This window comes from Argopecten irradians, chromosome 8 (assembly GCF_041381155.1).
Source record: "Argopecten irradians isolate NY chromosome 8, Ai_NY, whole genome shotgun sequence".
Taxonomy (NCBI): Eukaryota; Metazoa; Mollusca; class Bivalvia; order Pectinida; family Pectinidae; genus Argopecten; species Argopecten irradians.
Genome location: NC_091141.1, coordinates 40,848,654 through 40,868,982, shown reverse-complemented (window position 1 = coordinate 40,868,982; position 20,329 = coordinate 40,848,654). Strand labels below are relative to the sequence as shown.

The window sequence follows — 20,329 nt, the reverse complement described above, 5'->3', positions numbered from 1 at the left end:
TTCTCACGACCTATACACTCCGGCCTGCGACCACTGAAAAAAAAAATTTAGTACATGTATATGGCAACATAGTTATTGTTAGCTTTGACAGTAAGGGTTTTGTCATGCACGTATGAGAAGTTGTCAGGTCAACACTGCTACTCTATTGTATTTGCACAGGGTCTCGACACGAAAGCGTGTCTATGTCGAAATACTGATTTGGAATCCTATGGTTCTATCACAGTCTTTTGACTCGATAGTTTAGTTTTCTCTATATATACATGTAATATCTATAGATTTAAAAGCCTGTGTTTCTGCTTACTTGTGTGCTTGAATCATTTGCGGGGCGACTTTATTCACGCAAATTAAGCGCTCGTAAAAATTCCAGTATCGATACAATAGACCTATACATAGATATATACTGTTTGTTATAAAATCTTGTCAGGTCCCTGTGGACCAACCCATCGGACCCCACATTGATTCTTCCATATTACACTTTTATGTGCCATAGTCTATTATGATTTGTCTATGCTAGGGACTCATCAATTAAACAACTTCGACTGAATTTGAAATTCCTTGTCGACCCCCGAGACCCTCACTTTTCTCTCTCCATCCCAACCATTCGTCCCCCTCCTCTATCACACCTAAAGCTAAGTCGCATTCCTCATCAATATATATTTCTACATTCCCCATTTACACATATTCATATCGCCCTCGTTTACCACCTGCATCGTTTCATACTCTAAAATCCTCTAGCTCGATCCCCGTGTGTCCATGGGCCATATCCCGTTCCAGAGTGAGTCCTAATTTCTCTGGTCTGTATTTAACATCGGGAGGTTAAGTACATTTAATTTAACTGGATTCTTTTGTAATCAGTAGCTGTGTCTGCCTCGTTTCACATAGTATTTTTAAACCCCGATTCCGCTCCCTCTCCGGTAACCGAGCACGACTCACCAATTAGAACGCCACTTCTGAAATTCAATATCTCAATATTGGCCACATAACACTACGGTATGCCTCGCGCGAACATCGCTAGGATCAACAGGGTAAATGCGCGTGCACTGTTATGTTACGTAAATAATGCACGTGAGATTATAAGTTTAAATATATAATTTGATAGGGTTGATAGCTGTTGGCCTATATGGTAGTTAAAGCTGTTGTAAGAGAGGGGGAAACAATTTCAAGGAGATAGCGCGTCTTAATTATCGCATAATTCCCCGCTGATCTGGGGCGCGTGTTGAACCCCTACTCTAGCCTAATGCGTACATAAACTGATGGAAACTGTAAACATTGATATTGGCTCTAGTGGGGAACGTGGACGGACGAAATATACCCAGAAAGGACAAAACAGGTGCCCGCTAAAAGGACATAGTGAAAGCAAAGGACAAAAAAGTATCACAAGTGAAGGACTAAATATTCTGCACAAAAGGACAAAGTAGGAACTTTAAAGGCATCTCAAAGACGCATTAATTTACAAAATATGGGCACGAAAAGGACTCACTTAATTAGCGCGTTAAAAACAACGAAAAGTACAGCGTCATAAAAAGAAAAACCAAGTACACCTATCTAGGATTGTAAACATGAAAAACTCTGGATTATATCGTTAAAGGTGGGAGAATAAATCATCGACCTACAAGAAAATATAAAAAAGGAGAAATTGGGATATTCTTTGCGCATGTGGTGCACGACGGGTTCTAGAATACAGTCGGTATCATATACCAAGGTCAAGGTCAGATATCAAAGTTAAATCCAGTCTATATAGGGTCAACGGAACAATATGAAAACCAAGACCATTAGAAAAGGACTCTACCTGGATACTGAAAATAATCAAATGTAGGACCATATCGGTACAGTTTAGGATAATTCCGTGCGGAGGATAATACCGTAGTAGAGTGTATGATAATAGCGGTATAGCTGTAGGACAATACCGCAGGACAAATCCGATACAGTGTAAGACAATACCGGTAAATTGTAGGACCATACCGGTACAGTGTAGGACCATACCGATACAGTGTAGGTCACTATCGGAGGACAATGCCGGTATACTGTAGGACAGTACCGTTAGTGTAGGACCGGTAAATTGTAGGACAGTATCGGTAAAGTCTAGGACCATACCGGTAAAGTTAGATTTTGACACTTATGCTTGCATCTATAACAGAATCAACACGTCATGCTACATTTAGGACAATACATGTGCCCAGCATATCTCCTATAGCGTGCATCGTAGGACAGAAAATTACGAAGGAAATGGGTGAGGACGGAGGAAAAAAGAGGAGGAGAACAAGAAAAAGGAGAAATAGAAAAAGTTTGACGATTGACGTAAGTGGAAAATTTATAACCATTTTGTGTATTTTTTTGTAAATAATCTGTATCGTTTTATCATTCATTGAAGGTAACTATGTAAGCTAGCTTGATAAGACGCTCGTTATGGGGAGATGTTTATGAATACACACAACGTTATTTTCTCTCGTCTTGTTCCACAGCCAAATTCTTCAAAATATACAAAATAGTTTTGTCAACCAACCACTCTGATTTTATCTGGCCGTGTTTAAAACACACGATAAGCAACCAGTAAATAACACTGTCAAATTGTTATTACGTCATTGATAAAATACCTTAGTAGAAAACTCCCAGTTTGGGAAACATATTAAACTCATATTTATAATTATTGTCTATGGTGCCATCTTCAAGAATATAACAGATTGTCTGCATACAGTTATACACCCCCGCACGCCTACACATTCAACTTCGGGATTCCCTACTCGCTAGGAAAGAGACCCCCCCTCCTCAATGCTAGCAACCCGTATGACTCTTCTAAACACACTGGCTTATTGGCTAAATCTACATTTTAAAGAATCTCCTAATGAAAAAATGGCTTTAGTTCTCCAGGGATAAAATCTTGATGAAATACATGTAGATGCCTACTTGTGAAGGATGAGCTTCGTTACACCTGTTTTAAAACAAATTTGCACGTGCTACAGTGCACGCGACATTTAGTGCACATGGGTGTGGTACATGTAGATCTCGTAATTTCTCAATAGACGTTGTCTCGCGAGACATGCTATTTAGTAAAACGGACAGGGTCGATTAATAAGTTGAGTTTGAACCATTACATGTGTTGTTTTAGATGTATCAAAAAGCGTAGCACGCCCAACGCACGCGCATATGCGCGGGGGCTTTTAATATCAAGCGTTATGTAATCGGCATCTTAAGCATACCGCGTATGTTAGCAAAGATTACGAACTTTTTGAAGGTGTTCGTGTTTACTTTGGAAATATTTGCAACAGAATTCGGAAGCAATCAAATCGGGGTTAGGATCTCTCTGTGGAATTTCGAACATATAATATCATAATCACCACATTCTTCCGTTCATGTACACGTGACATGCCAAAGAATCTCAAATTTGTACTAGCTTGATACAATCATATTTATGTATATATGTATATAGACTAATTTATAGATGATCGGAGGGGATGGTTGTGGTGGGGGGGGGGGGGGTACCAGCTGACAACAGATAAAGAACAAAGAAGGGAATTAAATAAGCGTTCCTTGCATCTGCCACCGACACGGAGGTCTCTATCTCCTTATTTCATACCACAATATTTTATAACATGTGCCTGCTGCTGGAATTAAATGATTGCCAGAGGCGACTATATACGGAATGTTAAGGCTTTAATTTCTACACCAACGTATTCATTGTTCAGCTACACATAGAACACAGTAGTTTGCATAACTTTAGATCTATACTAAAACTAGTGAACTATATTTTCAGATATTGGTGTTCCATATCACTACATTTGATAGAGATTTATATGAAGTACAATTTACCGAATACAGGAACATTAACACGTTTGATTTAAGACGTTAGTTTGTACATTCAAATAATATTTTTATATATATACAACGCATGGTCTCTAATTCTCATGTCCCTGCGTCCTGGTCATCAATGCATGTCCAGGATAACTAGGTGAGATAGCGCTATCACAAGGAGACACACATAGACATATACCGCAGCCAGTCGTAACATATCAGAGAAATTCCCGGCAATCATCAGAAATCGATTTGTTAAATATTCTACCGCAACATTTCGGAAATGTTGTGATTAATTAGATATCTAATTACCGTAGATTGTTTAAAATTTCTCTGAGATGCTGCGATTTATACCACAATCTCCCAAATCATACTGGACACATAAATAAAAAGAGAGTCGGTTCGCTATTGATACATTTGCATTAAAAAGTCCCTCGGGAAAAATTACAAGTGATGAGCCTAAATGTTTTTAGTCGAGCAAATAATACAAGTAGAACTTGAGAAGAAGCTCAAAATCTGTAGTTATAAGACGACTGTGTCAGGCATTTTGGATTTCGGATCAACCCGAATAATAATATCATTATGTCAATGTAGGTCGGGACCATGTCAGAATCATTTCAGACAAGTTTCAACCAAGTTAGACAAGTTAACGTTGAACTTGAGAAAACATGTAATCTGTTTTCAAGATGGCGGCTGTGGGGGCCATCTTGGATTTTCGATCAACCCAAAAAATAATAACATTGCAATGCAGATCGAAACCTAGTCCGCTAAACCTGCCTATATTATTAGGCTTTTTTAATTTTTTTTTTTTTTTTTGCCTAATTAGGCAAAAAAAAAAAAAAAAAAGCATAATAATATAGGCAGGTTTAGCGGACTAATCGAAACCATGTTAGGATCATTTCAGGTAACTTTGACCAGTAGAACTTGAGTAGAAGTTCAAAATCAGTTTTCAAGATGGCGGCTGTGGCAGTTAATTATCTTGGATTCACTTGGTCGGGACCCATGGGACCATGTCAGGATAATTTCAGATAATTTTCAGCTAAATTGCACCAGTAGAACTTGAGTAGAAGTTCAAAATATGTTTCAAGATGGCCATCTTGGATTTCGGACCGACCCTAACTTGGTTGGAGACCCGGGCCGTTTTCGTTTAAAGCCATTATTTCAAGTACATGTATAAATCCTGGCGGACCTGCAGTTTTTGATTCAGGCCTGTGAGGGCTTTGTCAAGGCTCGTCTGAAAACAATATAAAATCATCAGGTCCGTCTTTACTAAATAAACGAACCACTAGGTCGCACCAGTCAAACCATATAATCGAAAACGGCCCATGTCGGGATCTGGTGTTGCCACATGTGTAGTTGTAACTGTTACGATATTAATACAAATATCAGATATTTACATAGATACGTACATGTATGCGTCTCTGAAAATACATGTACAATGTACAGTTTAATTTCTATTCCGGAAACGCAGTATGTCATTAAAGGTATAAGACTTAACATTCACCTTGTTTTCTAAAACAAATAAGTTATTTTGATGAAATTGCTGTCACGTTTCGAAATCGAAAGCGAAAGTAGCTGGCCATGGGTTGCGGGAAACTGCGAGAGGCTTGCCATCAAAAAGTCACGTGGTCGATTAACCAATATGGCGGACAACAATAATGTGGTAACTAGAATCTTGCAGCACATTAAGACACAGAAGAACCAGACATGTCATACAGCAGACCTCCTGTGCGCCATTCGTGGAAAGAAAAAGGATCTGAATGTGGAGTTATATAAACTACAGAGACAGGGAATAATTAAGAAAATACAAAATGTTCCACCAGTTTGGCAAATGCAGGATGCTCGCGACCGGCAGTCGCACTCAGTCAACTTTTCTGTGATGCAGAGGAATCGACAGCACGAGGGGGGGTGGAGGGGAAGAGGACGAGGAAGGGCACGAGGGAGAGGACTTATTCGCGGCCTCAAACGTGGATTTAACGCTCAAAATAGAAAAGTAATTAATATTCATCAGGGGGACTATTTCGTCATAGGTTATTTCCAAGAGGGAATACCAAACTCTAGTTTCGGTTTCGGTTTTCGATTTTGTTTGTCAAGCATAATTGGTAATATTGGGTTTTTGGTAAATTGATATGTCTGTGTGTGACATTTTGAATTTTTGTACATTCACCTAGTTTTCCTCAAAAGGTGAATGATGAGTAATAGTTATTTTTAAAAATAAAACTGCACACCTTAGCATTCCATTTAATATGCAAATTACTCAACCAAGACCTATATATATGATTTACCTGTTGGGTTAATTCATTAAATTACTCGGTAACCTGTCTAGTTTGATGTCACTCGTAAGTTGAATCAACTAAAAAATTGTTCATACTGGAATTAATGCATGTATTTAAATATTGGTTTGCGAATGTTGATTACTGCAAAACAATGGTAAGATAACATGTTAATTATTTTTTTTTTTTAAATATGAATACCATTATAATATAAATATTTGTATAAATACCAAATATCATATCCTGACACATTGACAGGAAATTAATGTGCCGGAAACCAAATGCTAGTACAGTTTTAGTGTAGAATGTGTACATTTTTTAGCATTTTAATGTATCACTTCTTTGTTAAACACAATCCACCCCAGTTTTTTTTGGTCCCCATATCTTCATGTTTGAACATGTTCTGTGATTTACAATTGAAGCCTTAAAAATTGGGTATATTCAATACAGATATAAGTGTGATACAGGTATGCTTACTGTGTAGAATTTTCCAATGTATCTAATGAAAGCTAATGTTTTGTTTGACTGTATGCCCATAGTGCTGATTATGTCCATATAATGAATTAAATCGATTTGACCAAAATGATTAATTAGTTACCCCAATTTAAAGTTGGCGCCCCCTTACCTTTCTGAAAAAGATATTAATTTTCAAATTAAAAATGTAAAACGAGATCGAAAATTTGTGGAGTCACAATTTTTTTTAGCTTACCATCAATATTACACTTATCATAATGCAAGCCTTTTTATGTCAGTTGCTGTTTTGCTAATTACAGTGTGTTATAGATTAGTTTACTACAACTGTGCCAGACAGCTAAATGATTCTTCATTGTTAATCTATCTAGAAAATACAGGGAATTTTGCATTTGTTTGGTGTTGTAAGTTGCAACCTCATCTTAGGTCAGTGAATATAAATTTCATCAATATACATACATGCAGGTTTTTTTGGGGGCTGATTTTTCGGCCCCATTTCCCATGGCAAAACCTCTAAATTTTTCCCAATTCAAGCCTAAAATTTGCCAAAATCAACATTTCTTGAAAACTATCCAAAATATTGCATGAACATATTTTCATGGTTAAGACTTTAAATATTTGTGAATTAGCTTCAGAAAAGTACATAAACTACACTGGAAATAAAAAATCGTATTTGTTTTGCTTTATTTCATATTTCATAATTTTCACAAATCTTGGTTTTGGTGCACCGTGTTCCCTAATTCAAATCCACAGGCCCCATTCCCAAAGCACTGAGAAAAAGCCCTTATATGCATTGTAAAAGTGTAATTGTTTTTAAGAAACTTTTTATTTTTGTTTCAGTAATGTAGTGGGACTTTCACATGAAGTGCATGAGCACACACAATACACTCTAATTTTAGTAATTTGATTTTAATCATCATTGAAAAATATATCAACTCATTCAACCGTGATATTAGATTTATTAGGAGTTCAGATTTATAAGATCAGGTTTCTTTATGGATAATCAGCTGTATACACAGTACATATAGGACCATATTTTGTGTTTTCAATTTCTTTCTTGCTACTATAATTCTATTTGTTACAGACTTTCAAGAACAGTAGAGGAGTGGATCCAGATTCTGTGAGAGCTGTTCTGACATTTCTACATAAACAGGAGACTCCAGTCAAAACTGTAGATATTGCCAAGGCACTTGGATTGAACACATCTTCAGAGGTGAACCCTGTGTTATATTGGATGTCGGGCAATGGCCAGATACTCCAAGTGTGTAAACAGCCGGTGATGTGGGCGATGGTACAACAACAAACTTCTGGGATGGATGTGACTAATCAGTCTACATTCCACCAGACGCAGTTTGATTCTCATGTCGCGCATGTCAGTGATATGCATATCAAACTAGAGGAACCATCGATGCATGACACGGTCAGTCTATCTGAGCAATTTCTTGATCCGAGGCAGCAAGAGTTTACAGTGACCCCAGGACACCTTGAAACATCTTGGCCTCTAGGTAACGATAGAAGTCAAGGGGGTTGTGCTTCTGATACGGACAGTTTGAAAGTGAAAGTAGAAGTTAAATCAGAGGCTGATGACAATGAATGCGCGATGGTCATTGATAGTTGTAGTGAAGAAAACATCAGTAAAATTGATGATGAACCTTCAGCGGCAAACATAACGGAAAATCTCAACTCGACAGAAAGTGCTGTTGATACTGTTATGTTAAGTCAGGATGTGGTTCTGAATCGTACGGTAACTGAAGTGAAAGCCGAGCCCACAACAGTTTTCTCAGATGTTGACAAATTATTACAAACTCTACTTAGATGCCCCATGTTTATGGCAAAAAGTTTTGTTTTAGTCCATAGGATGAAAATGACTCCGGAAAAAGTCCAGGAAATTTGTCTAGATGCAAAAAAGCTGAAGTATGTAAGTGATCAGGACGGTGTGTATCTGTTAAGTAAGAAAGGTGAGGAGTATATTAGAGATAAGTTAGTAACCCATGGTGACCAGGAACAAATTCAAATTGGCTCAAACAAACCAAATCTGAATCCACCACCGGCACGAGTTCAGTCAACCGAAAAACCTCTTAGTCCATTCGAGATTTTAGGTCGAATGGCACGACCAACCTTAGCAAGTAATCCAGTGGTAATCCATGCCACTATGACTGGTGGTTCAGATGTAAATGTAGCACCTCGTATGCAAAGCTTGTTTGCTCCAAGGAGTACAGGGAGTTTAGCACCAGCACCAGTAAGATGTACTCAACCAACGCAAGGAGTTCAAACAAACTCTCTTATATCTAGATTGATGAAAATATCGCAGTCAGATTCGTCTCAACTAAGAACATCTTCAGCATCATCACCACATTCATCACTTCCATCATCTTCGTCACAATATTCATCTGTTACCTCATCATCACTTTACACATCACCAGAATCATCGTTACAGCAATCATCGTTCCAGCAGTCCAGAGCTCAGCAAGGGCCTGTGCCTTCGAGAGAGCCCAGACCACAGAGCTCGTCTGAGAGCTTTACACTCCCGAAAGCACCATTAGAGATAGTTCGTCAGCAACTCAAACAGACTGAAATTTCCCCCTTGAGGGATTCCAGTTCTCCAGTAAATTCAGGCCTTGCAAATGCAGGCATGCAGAAACTCTTAAGCGCTAGTGGTTCTCAAAGTGCAAAACCATCTCCTCTGTTTGCTGGGAAGGGAGGTAACTCTAGTCAAGAAATGTTTAGATTTCAAAGTCAACAACCACATTCCTTACCAGTGATGGGAAACTCTACCAATCTTCCTTCACTGTCAGGACCAAAAAGCCACAGTCTCGACTTCTCCACGGAAAGTTTTGCCGCCGTCAATAAAAATCCAGTCAGCGCATTGATGGAGTATGCCCAGTCTAGACACAAAGTAGCCAGGATTGAGGTCATCCGCCAGTCAGGCCCCTCACATCGTCCAAAGTAGGTCTAGGCATGGTTAAGTTTAAAAATAAAAAACCAGCTTATAATTACGGTATGAAACCCAATTTATAGTCTACACTACGCGTAGTGTGTATACTGTGTTTTCAAAAACGAATCATTCCCTATTTTCCCAGAAATCAATATTAAACTGTTATATGACATTAATCTAGATAAAAAATGATTGATACATATACATGTATTACCCAATACCTATTATGCAATAAAAACAAATTTGATGTTGATTTCTAAGAAATATGCACCGCCACGTTAATTTTAATTCAATGTTTTTCTCAATTTTGTTTTTCTTTGATAAGTAACAGTGAAAATCCCAGAAGGAGATTTACTATTACCTGGTACTGATTCACTTCATAATCAATGTTCAACATTAATTTTTTTTTTTTTTCAAATTAAAAAAACCGTTTATATTCATGTTGATGAAAAGCCTGTCAAATTGTCCAATGCTGAGTTTTATCTTTCTTTGTCATGATTTAATTATTTGACAGGTTTGTGATGGGTGTGTTTATGGGAAATGAACAGCTGTCGACAGTGACTTGTACCAACAAAAAAGATGGCAGAAAAGAAGCAGCAGACATGGCACTGCGAGCCCTGATTGTGGAAGGGAAATATAACACTGAAAAAATTCCTGTGAGTATATATTGTTCAACACAAAATCTGCAATATACAATAGCCTTAAATATTTAAAGCCTAATAACGTCTATAGCTGCTTTTGCAATATTTTAGTAATTATATAATATACACCAGTACAATGGTTTCCTGAATGGTTTACAATAAATAAAGTAAAGAAGTATTTCATTGTCATTTCATAGAAGACTTGATTTTGTAGAGCATTTTCTACAAGTGAATTGCCTTCTCAAATTATTCTATTTAAAAATATATCCAAATAATGAACTTTATCTTCTCAATTTATACTTCAGAATTCATCAATTTGTTATACAAAAAACCCAGTAATTGTCTGTCTGATATCAAACACAGTAGAACCTGCCTTAGCAACCATCTCTGTATAACGACCACCTCTGTATAAAGACCACTTGTTTCATAAGACCACTTTCTCAGGGTCCTAAATTTCAAAAGAATGTGCTCTGTGACCACTTGTCTTTTCTTGGTCCCCTGGGTGGTCTTTATAGACTGGTTTAAGAATGTATATTTCAACAGACTTGCCATTGTTTTAACGAGGTTTGTTAATTACAGACAAAGAATATGGTGCCAGCGTCACAGATGACCCACTTTGACCGGGTCGCTGCCCTTACTCACCAGCACTTTAACTCCCTAGTGGCCACCATCGCGGACAACTTCGCCGGCCGTAAGGTCATTGCTGGACTTGTGATGAAAACATCCGAGGCCGACCTGGGCACTGTGATATCGATAGGATCAGGTATGTGTGAAAAATTAAATCATATATCTTTGACCTCTGAACTTGGTCTTTGACCTTCAGTCTTTCACACAGGCATATCCATAGCAACTGGTGTATGCGAATAATAAAGTCATTATCTTTGACCTATGACCTTCAGTCCTTCACACAAGTATATCCATAGCAACGGGTGTATGTGAATAAAAATTGAAGATTTTTTTGACATTTACATATATCTGTAAAGGAACAGGTGTGTTTATACAAGCTGCCATTCAATGACCTTGACTCGTATATCATTGACCTTTAGCCCAGCAAGGCAGGTTATATCCATAGCAACAGATGTGTTAAGGATTGTATTTCAACCTTTTACCTACATGTAGTCTTCATTGTACCAGTTGGAAACTTTCTTTATACTTGTATGAGATAAATATCTGAAAACAAATGCTTTGACGTGTGAATTAATTATCTAATCTGACCTTTTTACCTTTGATTTTTGTTCTATACTCTGTCAACATATAAACTCTTGTGTCGCTAAATTTATAGGTAACAGATGTATAACGGGGCAGCAGCTGAGTCTGGAAGGAAACACGGTCAACGACTCTCACGCTGAAATCATCACTCGACGGGGCTTCATTAGGTACGTTGGAGAGACAGCCATCTGGCTATAAGTGAATATTAGAGTATATGTGTTACTATTGTGACACATAATCAACCTTTGGAAGTACAGTGGGTAAGGCTGGTTGTGTGCATGACTTTGGCTTTGATTCAAAGATCTGATGTGAAAATGTATGGAGTAGTCTCCCTTGGCCAAACTCTGCTGTTTTCTCTGAAAGATGTCCCTGTGCTTGCTGTCATTTGGACAAGAGTGATTTATTATAGAAGATGAGATAGTTTTATTATTATAGAAGATGAGATAGAGATCATCTTCCATATATGGAAAAGCTTTTCCTTGATAATTAATCTACATGTTTTGAAGATATTGCTTCTTATCCTCTTGTGAATCGTATAATTATTAAACACATTTTGTATTTTTTCAGGTTCCTCTACAAAAAGTTGTTGACCTACGAACCCAATGGCCCTAATGGTTTCTTCGTGAAGTCAGCCTCTGGAAAGTTGAAGATTAGAGATGGAATTACATTCCACCTCTATATCTCAACTGCACCCTGTGGGGATGGGGCACTCTTCTCTCCAAGGTAATTATCTCCCTTTGATGACACCTTATCATTTCTGTTCACAACAGTACAAACTACACTCATCATTACATTTACAAAGTGACTAAAAATTATCAGTTTTCGGTAATTGTGATATGAACCATTTTAATTTGTCAATATAAAAATGTACGTGCACACACTTCTTTTTTCAATGAAGTTAATTTATTGACATGTTTGTTTATTAGAATGGATAATTGTGTTACAGTAAAATGTGTTTAACGAAAATGCTTTTAAACAAATTTATCGTTATATCACTGTAATTTTCATTCCTTGCCAATGTTACTATAATATGTTTGTATTATGTGTGTAATGAACCATGTTTATAACAAATGATTTCATTGGGCCCAGAGGTTCGTTATAACTGTGTTTTACTGTACAAACAAAGTAAAATATCTTATTTCTTCAGGGATTCTGCCTCCAATAATACTCCGCTGGAGACGTTGAAGGATCGGACCCACCATCCCACATTTACCAGTCAAGTACAGGGACTGCTGCGTACCAAGATGGAAGGAGGTAAGCTCAGAGTTATGCCCCTTAGTTACAAAACAATTTTAAAAGCTACTCTTCCTAAACTACTGGAGGGATTACAATGAAACTTGGTGGCAATAATCCTTGTAATGAATTAAAGCTACAGGTTGCATTATTATTTTACAACTGTTGATTTTAACATTAGATATTGTACATACAGGTTCACTTTCCTGGCCTTGTGAAAATTAAAGATGTTCTACCACCAACAGAGCCTAAACAATACTGATCATTTAACAATAATTGGTGTTAAATTGTGTATATATGTGTCTAACAGGCAAATACATATAAAATCGCTTATTTTGCTTTTGGTACATGCACAACCAGTACCTCATTCCATAAAGGACAAAGTGCTATGGAATTTTTTTCAGGACACAATTATTATTTTTAATATTTTTATCTTGAAGTGAAATAAAAAACTCAAACATTTCAATGATGGTAATGGTGTTAAGTAAGTAACTTTTGTAACTGAAGAAAGATACTAATTCGCCTGGTCCGGATTTTGATAGAGAAAAAATACCATTTGTCAGCGATGGAATATCTTTGAGATATTTAAATGTTTATTACTATTATTTCACCTGTATCCTATAGGAGAGGGCACCATTCCAGTAGAGCCAGACTTTACAGTTCAGACATTTGACGGCATCCAGAGGGGAGAGAGATTACGGACCATGTCCTGTACTGACAAGATTTGTCGGTGGAATGTTGTCGGCATGCAGGGGGCGCTTCTCAGTCACTTCCTGGAGCCGGTTTATCTGGATTCTCTAACACTTGGTAAGTGATTTTAAAAGAATTTGCCATTGATGCAAAATATGATCCCCTTCCTCCAAGATTGTCTCTGACCAAATCCAGCTACTGCTTTATGACTAGAACTGATCTAAAGGAATTCAGTATTCCCCTTATTGGGTGCCGCCCCTTCAACATCATGGGTTTATATCAGTGTCACTATTTACGCATAATCTTATACCCTTCTCTTAAGGATATTTCTTACCAAATTTGGTAAAAATCTTCTCTACTACTTTATGACTAAAGTAGCAATTTAAATGAAATGTTGATGGGCAGATAGACAGACAACACATACCGCGAGATGGCATAAGCTCATCAGCCCTTTGGGCCAGATGACCTAATAGCATGTCATTTGCCATAATCTCATGAGGAGTTGCAAACTAAAAATTGTTCATGCAACTGCATAGAATTGTACTAATTTTTCAGAGAAGAGGGAAGAAATCGGAAAGGAAATATAATTATATGCAAAATAATTACAATGTATATGATAAGCATGGATGTTCATTGTTTGACAGGGTTCCTCTTTGACCCTGGACATCTGGCCCGTGCTGTGTGTTGCCGCGTGAACCGTGGCGATGTGGACATCAACACAACGCTACCACAGGGGTACCAGTTAAATCATCCCTGGTTAGGACGGGTCACCGCTGTCGAGCCGTCGCGTGAGACACAGAAAACCAAGGCTCTCAGCATCAACTGGTGCTATGGAGATGATAAACCCGAGGTTACAGACGGAACGCAGGGACTATGTTACACAAGGTAAGGGTCGGAGGTCAAAGGTTATATTTTTGGTGTCAAGAGGTCATAGGTTATATTTCGTCTGTCAGAGGTCAAAGGTTATATTTTGGGTGTCATAGGTTATGGTCATCAACATATAAAATAACAGTGGAAAACTGGACTGTGTTACATAAAGTAAGGGTCAGAGGTCATATTTTGGCAGTTAAAGGTCATAGGTGAAGGTCATGTACATATAAGATTACGTGGAAAATTTACATTACTAAAGCATTAATCAAATCTTTGAAATACGACTTGATTATGTTTTCCTAACTTTCTTAAATTTTTTTTCAGCATCGAGAAAGCCTTTTTCTCTCGCTGTACCAAGAAGAACTTGTATGACAGTTTTAAACAAGTGTGCCAAAAGTTTGGACAACAGGAGTTGTTACAATTCAAAACATACAATCAGGCCAAAATGGCTGCCACAGACTTCCAACAAGCGAGGAAGCTTATGTTGCAGAAAATGTCCGAGAACAGTTACGGTACCTGGGTATCGAAACCAATAGAGGAAGAAATGTTTAGCTGATTTCTATGAAATTCCAGGATTCGTGGAAAGTGACCTGGTAACCCATGGTAACAGATCCAGTCAGTTACCATGGTAACTATACATGTGACTAACCATGCATATGGTTATCAAAACTTTCCAGAACAACCAATTGTAAACATTTTTAGTGAGTAACCAATAGTTACTGATTTAGTGTTGTGTTGCCATGGTTACCTAACTAGTAATGTCAGAAGTTTGAGTATTGAACTCATGGTTACCGAACCAGTGATTTACCATTATCACCAGCAACCAATCCATGGATCATGAAGAGTTCCAATAAGTTACCTATGGTTACCAAACCAGAGAGAAATTCTTGGTTTATACAAAAGTAATTTAGTGTGAAATTACTTGCAGTTAAATGTACCGATATATAGCTGTCGGATTAGTACATGATTGATTTTGATGCCAGCATATATATGGTTCATATATGTATGACCTCATGGAACATGAACATAATTCTATGTTGTTATATTAAAGGAGATTCACTGAACATTTTATTTCACGGCTTTAAAAGTTGTGACAAAAAGTTTTGATGAAAATCATTAGCTGATACAAACTGGTGCTTTTTAAACTTTAAAAAAGTTTTTAATAAAAATGTATGTTATTCAGTTATAAACTTAAGCCTGTTCTTATTTTTGTTCTTATTAATGAAAAAAACCCATTATTATTAAGATCACCCATTTGTAAAGTAGTTACCATATTTGACCCAATTAGCACCAGGGGTGATTAAAAATGGAAAAAAAAATAAAGGTGTGCAAATTTGGGCTAATATTTCACAAAGTTATTGTACAGTGTTAGCCATTTATCAATTTACTGAAGAAATCAAATAGAGAAATCTTTACATTTTCATAGTTTCCGTCTGTATTGTAAGTCAACATAAGTGAAATTGAGCCCTCAAAAAGAGGGCAGGGTGCTTATAGTATTGGGTCAAATTTAGTAGCTCAAACTGTTGATACAGTAGAATACGGATATAATGAACTTCTGACTTTGTTTGAAGCGTAGTTTGTTTTGCACTTGCTTAAACATCTGATATGAACCTTGATCAGGGATGGAAGGTTCTGCGTATTATCTAAATATCATGCATTTGTTATAAAATGTGTTTAAGTGTAATACAATGCAGTTTACACCTACCATTACTTAGAAATTACTAAATACAACATAGAAACAGTTTGTTTATATGTAAATATGCAGTTTATTATGAGAACAAGACTTTTTCATATGTCAATGTATGACAAAACCTCTTTTATATGTGGATAAGAAGGATATAGCAGGGGGCGTATTATCGTTCAGGAGGGGCGGTACAATTAAAATTTCAGGGGGTACTTTTCTATACTATCTGTATCCTATCTAGTGTAATTTAGCCCAAATCAGGCGGTACCACATCTAGGTTTAACCGGCAAAAAGTGTCAGGTATCACCTGATATTGGACACAAACCCCTGATATAGAGATATTCTATCCGAGGGTCACAAAATGTAGTACCTTAATTATTAATACTCAAGGTTTGTGGACAGTTTTACAATACTTTGTGATCCCTAGGGTAGGATATCCTTATATTTCATATCGACACATGAAAGAGTATTTTTCTCTGATCATACCTAGATGTTAATATTGCAGATTCTGATTTGTTTGAGTTCCAAAAAAAAAACTGTGACTGCGAACCAGTTCTCCACACATGAAAATTGTGCAATATTTCTAATGTAAATCCTACTGTATGTATTCTTTACAATTACACCAACCTGGTTTCTGAATTTGGCATTCAGAAAAAATATCATTTTTGTTGGCGCAGTAATATCCCAAAATTGTATTGCATGTCAGCCAGTAGTATACACTCATAAGTATGAGAGAAAATTATTGCTTTCTGTACTAAAATGTTTGTAAATTGAAATTTTGAATTTAACGTTCAAATTTTAATTGGTTTAAATTCAATTGTCATACAGACAATCATGGTTACTGTAAACTTACTTTACTTCCGCAAATTTTCACGAATTTTAGCGATCAGAGTTAATTTGCGAAAGTTAATTTCCTCAAATATAGACATGCACCATACTGTATATATTGAAAGGAATTTCCATCCAATTTAAAAATCCGCGAATGTTAATCTTCGCAAACTTGTTTTGCGATGGAAAATCGCAAAATTTAGTATTCGCGAAAGTAGGTTGTTTACAGTAATTGATTGTGTCATTCTTGAATAGGCTATGAAATGTTTTGTTTGTTAGTTGGTACTGTATGATGTCAATGGTCTAAAAATTGATGATACTTAAATGATCAGAAAATTCAAATTTTATAATTATACATTTGTATATCTTTTAGAAATTATCATTCTGCCAAATACTGCTTGCTAGTTAGTTAGAAAGGGTGTTTTATGTAATGGTACATACTACAGTATGTGTATAAACTTGGTTGTAAATTCTTGGTCCTTGGAAATCTTTGTTTATGTAAATAGGGACCAAAAGGTCATATTGCGTTTCTGTATTTCCATATGTTTTACTACAATTCAATGATTTGTACACAAAGTCTTAGGATGGAGTTTGATATTAAAAATCAGAAAGTTGAAATTCCTTGTATTATAAAATCCATTTATATATAGATATGAAGGACTTAGTGAAAAAGTTAGCCTGGGTCCAGTTTCATGAACAATCCCATCCTCGATATTCCAGTGGTTCCGATCACTTACAATCTCTACACCCCTGGACTATATCATAGTAAAACTGGAGGCAACAGAGTAGAACAGGTAATTTAGTCATTTGATGTACATCAAAAGAGCCGTATAACGGTACACTGTGGTTGACTGTGTGGCTTTGATGTTAGGCGTCGCTCTCTCTGTAGTCTTCAAAGGAAATCTTTGCTAGCCTGTGATTGGTCAAATGTTTTCCGCTGAGCTGCCTTCAATTTCACTATGAGATAGTCCAGGGGAGTAGAGATCGTAAGTGATCGGAACCCCTGGGGTATCGAGGATGGAACAATCCTTAACTTAAAAGAAATCATTAACTTAAACTCCCTCACTGATGTGAAGGAAAAAATATTAAGTTGGGGAATCAAAATCTTCCTTAAAATTTGTATGCTTTCCTATGGAGAATTTTAAGTTCAGAAATTCCTTAAAGTTAAGGAATGTTCATAAACATGAAATTGAGGACTGAATTGATTGTAATAATGGAAGTAATTATATAAATATAATAATTTTCACTATGTTCTAGGAAATAGTTTTTCCCATGCAGTTTTATTTTGACACCCTAGTACTGTTTCAAATGCAACAATGCCCCTTGATATTCTTAGCCCACTATCTCTTATTTCCAGTTGAATTTGATACATGTATTACAAACTGTTGATCAATATAACTGTACAGAATGCACACAGAGGGTCACTCGCTAATTGACAATTCATTGTTTGTATGTCACTGTCTAACAGAAGATATAGATAGAATAAGTCAGTGTAATGTGAAATGGAATACGAAGAGTATATTCCTTGATTATATGAATAGTTGCTGCCTAATGTTAGACTTTATAATTTTGATGATGTTTATTTTAATATCCAACAGTTATCTGAGGCTGTGCCAGACTATAATTTTTTTTATAAATTGCGCATGGTTTGTATTCGACCTTCTATTCTGTATATGGACATATACGTATAGGTATTACAGAGTTATCTGCCCTTGCGGGTATTACATGTGTGTAACGTAACGTCATGCTTTAGAGAAAACAATGTGAGTTTTGCTCACAAAATGATAACATCACAATGGATGGTCAATTGGATCATCTCAGAGAAATTTCCATTGATCTTTGAAAATAAATTTCCGAAGGTTGATGGAAATGACTCCGAGATGTTGCTATAGAATGGATGGTACCTACATGCAAGGGAGGTTACTCTGTAATATATGCAAAGATGGCATTATGTGTCTATGTGAAGGATCATTGAATACACTTCACATATAAATTAGATATCAAGTTGTGACCGGTCTCCGTATGTAGTTTTAATTGACATGAAATAATAAGTTTTGAAAAGATATTGTTTTAATGTAGTTAATGAATATTGTTTTGTTTACTGTAATAAAATAGCAAATAAATATTATGCTACTGAACTGAAATAGGTGTTGATTTATTATCTTACTACCTATATAAAAGTTCATGCATCCATCCGTGGAGACTAATAAACTTTTAAAAAATGATATTTTAAACATCAGACTTAATACAGCAGATATTTGACAGACATTTTAAATTTGTGTCTGCAGGTATGCATTTTGAAGCCGCTACGGCAGCCCCAACCCAGTATCAAAATTTCCGAAATCGAAAGAAAAAATATGAAAAAGATGTTTTCTTGAAATCGGAATATTTGGATATTAAAGTGGTAGGCAGAATATAGGCCTCAAAAGCGTAGACTTTCGCGTGAATCAGTAGGGTTTACATGTATTTGAACGTAATTGGTCTTGTGTATCAATAAGCTGGCATTTGATATCTATGCAGTCTAAAGACTCAAGTTAACTAGCATGCTTTCATTTCTCAAAACTGATATTTAAAAGGTCCATAAAAGTTTTTGAGATTTTATAACAAAGATCTCCTGTTCTAGTTGGAATGTGAGAATAATGGTCAAAAAATCATATATGGACTTTTTGAAATAGTCATATCAGACCATTTTTTGGACTGTTTTAAAGATGCTCCACCGCTGAAAATGGTATTTTTTCACTATCAAAAACAGGAGCAGACGATTTAGTATTTTTCGTCTGTTACAAAAGTTACTTACTTTACACCATTACCGCCATTGAAAAGTTTGAGCTTCTTATTTTACTTCAAGTTTAAAATATGAAAAATAATTAATTGCATCCCGAAAAAATTCTGTGGCACTGTATTTTATATGAAATGAAGCACTGATTGCGCATGTACCAAAGGCGAAATAAATGACTTTATATTATTTTTTGTGTTAATTAGGCATATATATACACAATTAAACACAAATTATTGTTCGAATGATGAATATCATTAATGCTCTGTCGGCGGTGGAGCATCTTTAAATACCATTGATTGAAAAACTAAAAGATTTTGGGATACATTTTACCTTTTAAATAGTGTGACGTTGAGAGAAAATAGTATTCTAACGAAACTATGTAATTTTAATGGTTTTTGAACCATTTCTTTTTGCTAAAGAAATTTATTTTATTTGGACTTGCCTGAAATATCAGAACCAAAACAACCAATTCGAGTTTGTACTAGCTGTTTCACAATCTTTTCAGTTTTGGAGTAAATTAAAAATACATGTACTTGATTGACGTCTTGAATTTTGAAACAAAGTTGCTGCCTACACTATTATTGCCGTTTATAGATTTCCAAATATGTGTATTATCAAATTTGATTCTGAATTAATTCACAGCTAGAAATATGATCACTTCAATCCTGACTGATATACATGTAACATATGCAATCAGTCTCCTCTTGTTTTGTCAATACATACAAGAAAACACAGTATTTTAGTTTCAGCTATATCATATAAGCCTGTAATTTAATTTGTAGGACTTTCATTCCTGATAAACCATTCATTCATCCATACATTCAAAATAAATCACATCTTTAAAAGACAACTCATTACAGATTTTCTGTGATTGTTTACAATGAGGTAAAATAACTTAACTCACAATTTTAAAATTACAATATTTTA

The 20,329-nt window shown here is 36.1% G+C and overlaps 1 protein-coding gene across 3 annotated transcripts; it reads left to right on the top strand.

The window, feature by feature from the left end:
* The first annotated feature begins 1,167 nt into the window (after positions 1 to 1,167).
* Positions 1,168 to 18,767, top strand: LOC138330367 (double-stranded RNA-specific adenosine deaminase-like). Of its 3 annotated transcripts, none has more exons than XM_069277946.1 (10): positions 1,168 to 2,298; positions 7,618 to 9,479; positions 9,983 to 10,124; positions 10,689 to 10,872; positions 11,392 to 11,485; positions 11,886 to 12,041; positions 12,466 to 12,572; positions 13,176 to 13,358; positions 13,886 to 14,126; positions 14,436 to 18,767. In XM_069277946.1, exons 1-10 carry the CDS (start codon positions 2,119 to 2,121, stop codon positions 14,665 to 14,667), a joined length of 3,381 nt encoding a protein of 1,126 aa, XP_069134047.1. In that variant the 5' UTR covers positions 1,168 to 2,118; the 3' UTR covers positions 14,668 to 18,767. The 3 variants fall into 3 exon arrangements, with proteins under 3 accessions (XP_069134047.1, XP_069134046.1, XP_069134048.1); XM_069277945.1 differs by lacking the exon at positions 1,168 to 2,298 and adding an exon at positions 5,422 to 5,782; XM_069277947.1 differs by lacking the exon at positions 1,168 to 2,298 and adding an exon at positions 6,088 to 6,219.
* The last annotated feature ends 1,562 nt before the right edge of the window (positions 18,768 to 20,329 follow it).

Excerpts from the sequence above, each read along its gene's own strand:
- LOC138330367 (XM_069277945.1), top strand. The coding sequence starts at position 5,432 with ATGGCGGACAACAATAATGTGGTAACTAGAATCTTGCAGCACATTAAG. Across the intron at positions 9,480-9,982 it reads GGCCCCTCACATCGTCCAAA|GTTTGTGATGGGTGTGTTTA; the intron begins GTAGGTCTAGGC and ends ATTATTTGACAG. Across the intron at positions 12,573-13,175 it reads GCGTACCAAGATGGAAGGAG|GAGAGGGCACCATTCCAGTA; the intron begins GTAAGCTCAGAG and ends TGTATCCTATAG.